The 1,134-nt window shown below is 50.5% G+C and overlaps 1 protein-coding gene across 1 annotated transcript in view; it reads left to right on the forward strand.

The window, feature by feature from the left end:
* vps51 (VPS51 subunit of GARP complex) overlaps positions 1-1,134 on the forward strand; it is a 15,456-nt gene that overhangs the window by 3,327 nt on the left and 10,995 nt on the right. Inside the window, exon 3 of the mRNA XM_048593606.1 lies at positions 126-580. Within this exon, the coding sequence (XP_048449563.1) occupies positions 126-580 (455 nt within the window). The remainder of the gene's footprint in view (positions 1-125; positions 581-1,134) is intronic.

The raw sequence follows: 1,134 nt of genomic DNA on the forward strand, positions 1-1,134 counted from the left end.
TTATCCAATTTGAACCTCAGAACGTGAACTGCGTTTCTGGATAAATACCAGCGGGCCTTCGCCTCCCCGGCCCAGTTCAGGTTCTGCCCTGCCCGGCGACTAACCCGTCCGTGTCCTCTTCCCAGACACCATCAGGAAGATGAAGAACGACTTCAAAAAGATGGAGGATGAGATGGATTGCCTGGCGACCAACATGGCCGCCATCACAGAATTCAGCGCACGCATTAGCCACACGCTGCAGGACCAGCATCAGCAGATCACCAAACTCTCAGGTTTGTGCTGCCGCTGTCTTTTGTCAAAAAAAAAGCCGCGTTTAAAATCGCTGTGGCACACCCCCCCCCCCCCTTCCCCAATTCTGTGCAGTGTCCTATTCGTGGAACAGTTAGGAGGAGGCTGTTCTGCTTGTTGGATACCCAAGAGCGCCTCCTGCTGCCTCCATCCTATCCCTGTAAACTCCGCCGTTTGGATGTTTGTCCAGTTCCCCTTTGCAAGCTGCGAAACCGCCCATGCTGCCCTTCTTAAGGCAGCAGGTTTATGCGCGATGGCGTTGTCTGTACTTCAGACTAGGCACTTCTTATCGGTAGGATGACTTCAGCCTAGATGATGACTACTGGAAGGGTCTAGGCCCAAAACGTCAGCCTTCCTGCTCCTCTGATGCTGCTTGGCCTGCTGTGTTCATCCAGCTCTACACCTTGTTATCTCAGATTCTCCAGCATCTGCAGTTTCTACTATCTCTGATGACTACTGTGTCTGGTTCTGGTCACCCAGTTATAGGAAGGATATTCTTAAGCTGCAGAGGGTTCAGAAGAGATTTACCAGGATGTTGCTGTGAATAGAAGGTTTGAGTTCTAAAGAAAGGCTGGATAGGCTGGGATTTTTTTTCACTGGAGTATAGGAGGTTGAAGGGTGACCTTACAGAGGTTTATAAAATCATGAGGGGCATGGATAGGGTGAATAGACAAGGTCTTTTTCCCCAGGGTAGGGGAGTCCAGAACTGGAGGGGAATTGGTTTAAGGCGAGAGGGGAAAGATTTAAAAGGGACCTCAGGGCAACTTTTTCACGCAGAGGGTGGTGCGTGTATGGAACGAGCTGCCAGAGGAAGTGGTGGAGGCTGGTACAATGACAACATTTAAA

Source organism: Rhincodon typus, unplaced genomic scaffold (assembly GCF_021869965.1).
Source record: "Rhincodon typus isolate 14 unplaced genomic scaffold, sRhiTyp1.1 hic_rhity00003253, whole genome shotgun sequence".
Lineage (NCBI taxonomy): Eukaryota > Metazoa > Chordata > Chondrichthyes > Orectolobiformes > Rhincodontidae > Rhincodon > Rhincodon typus.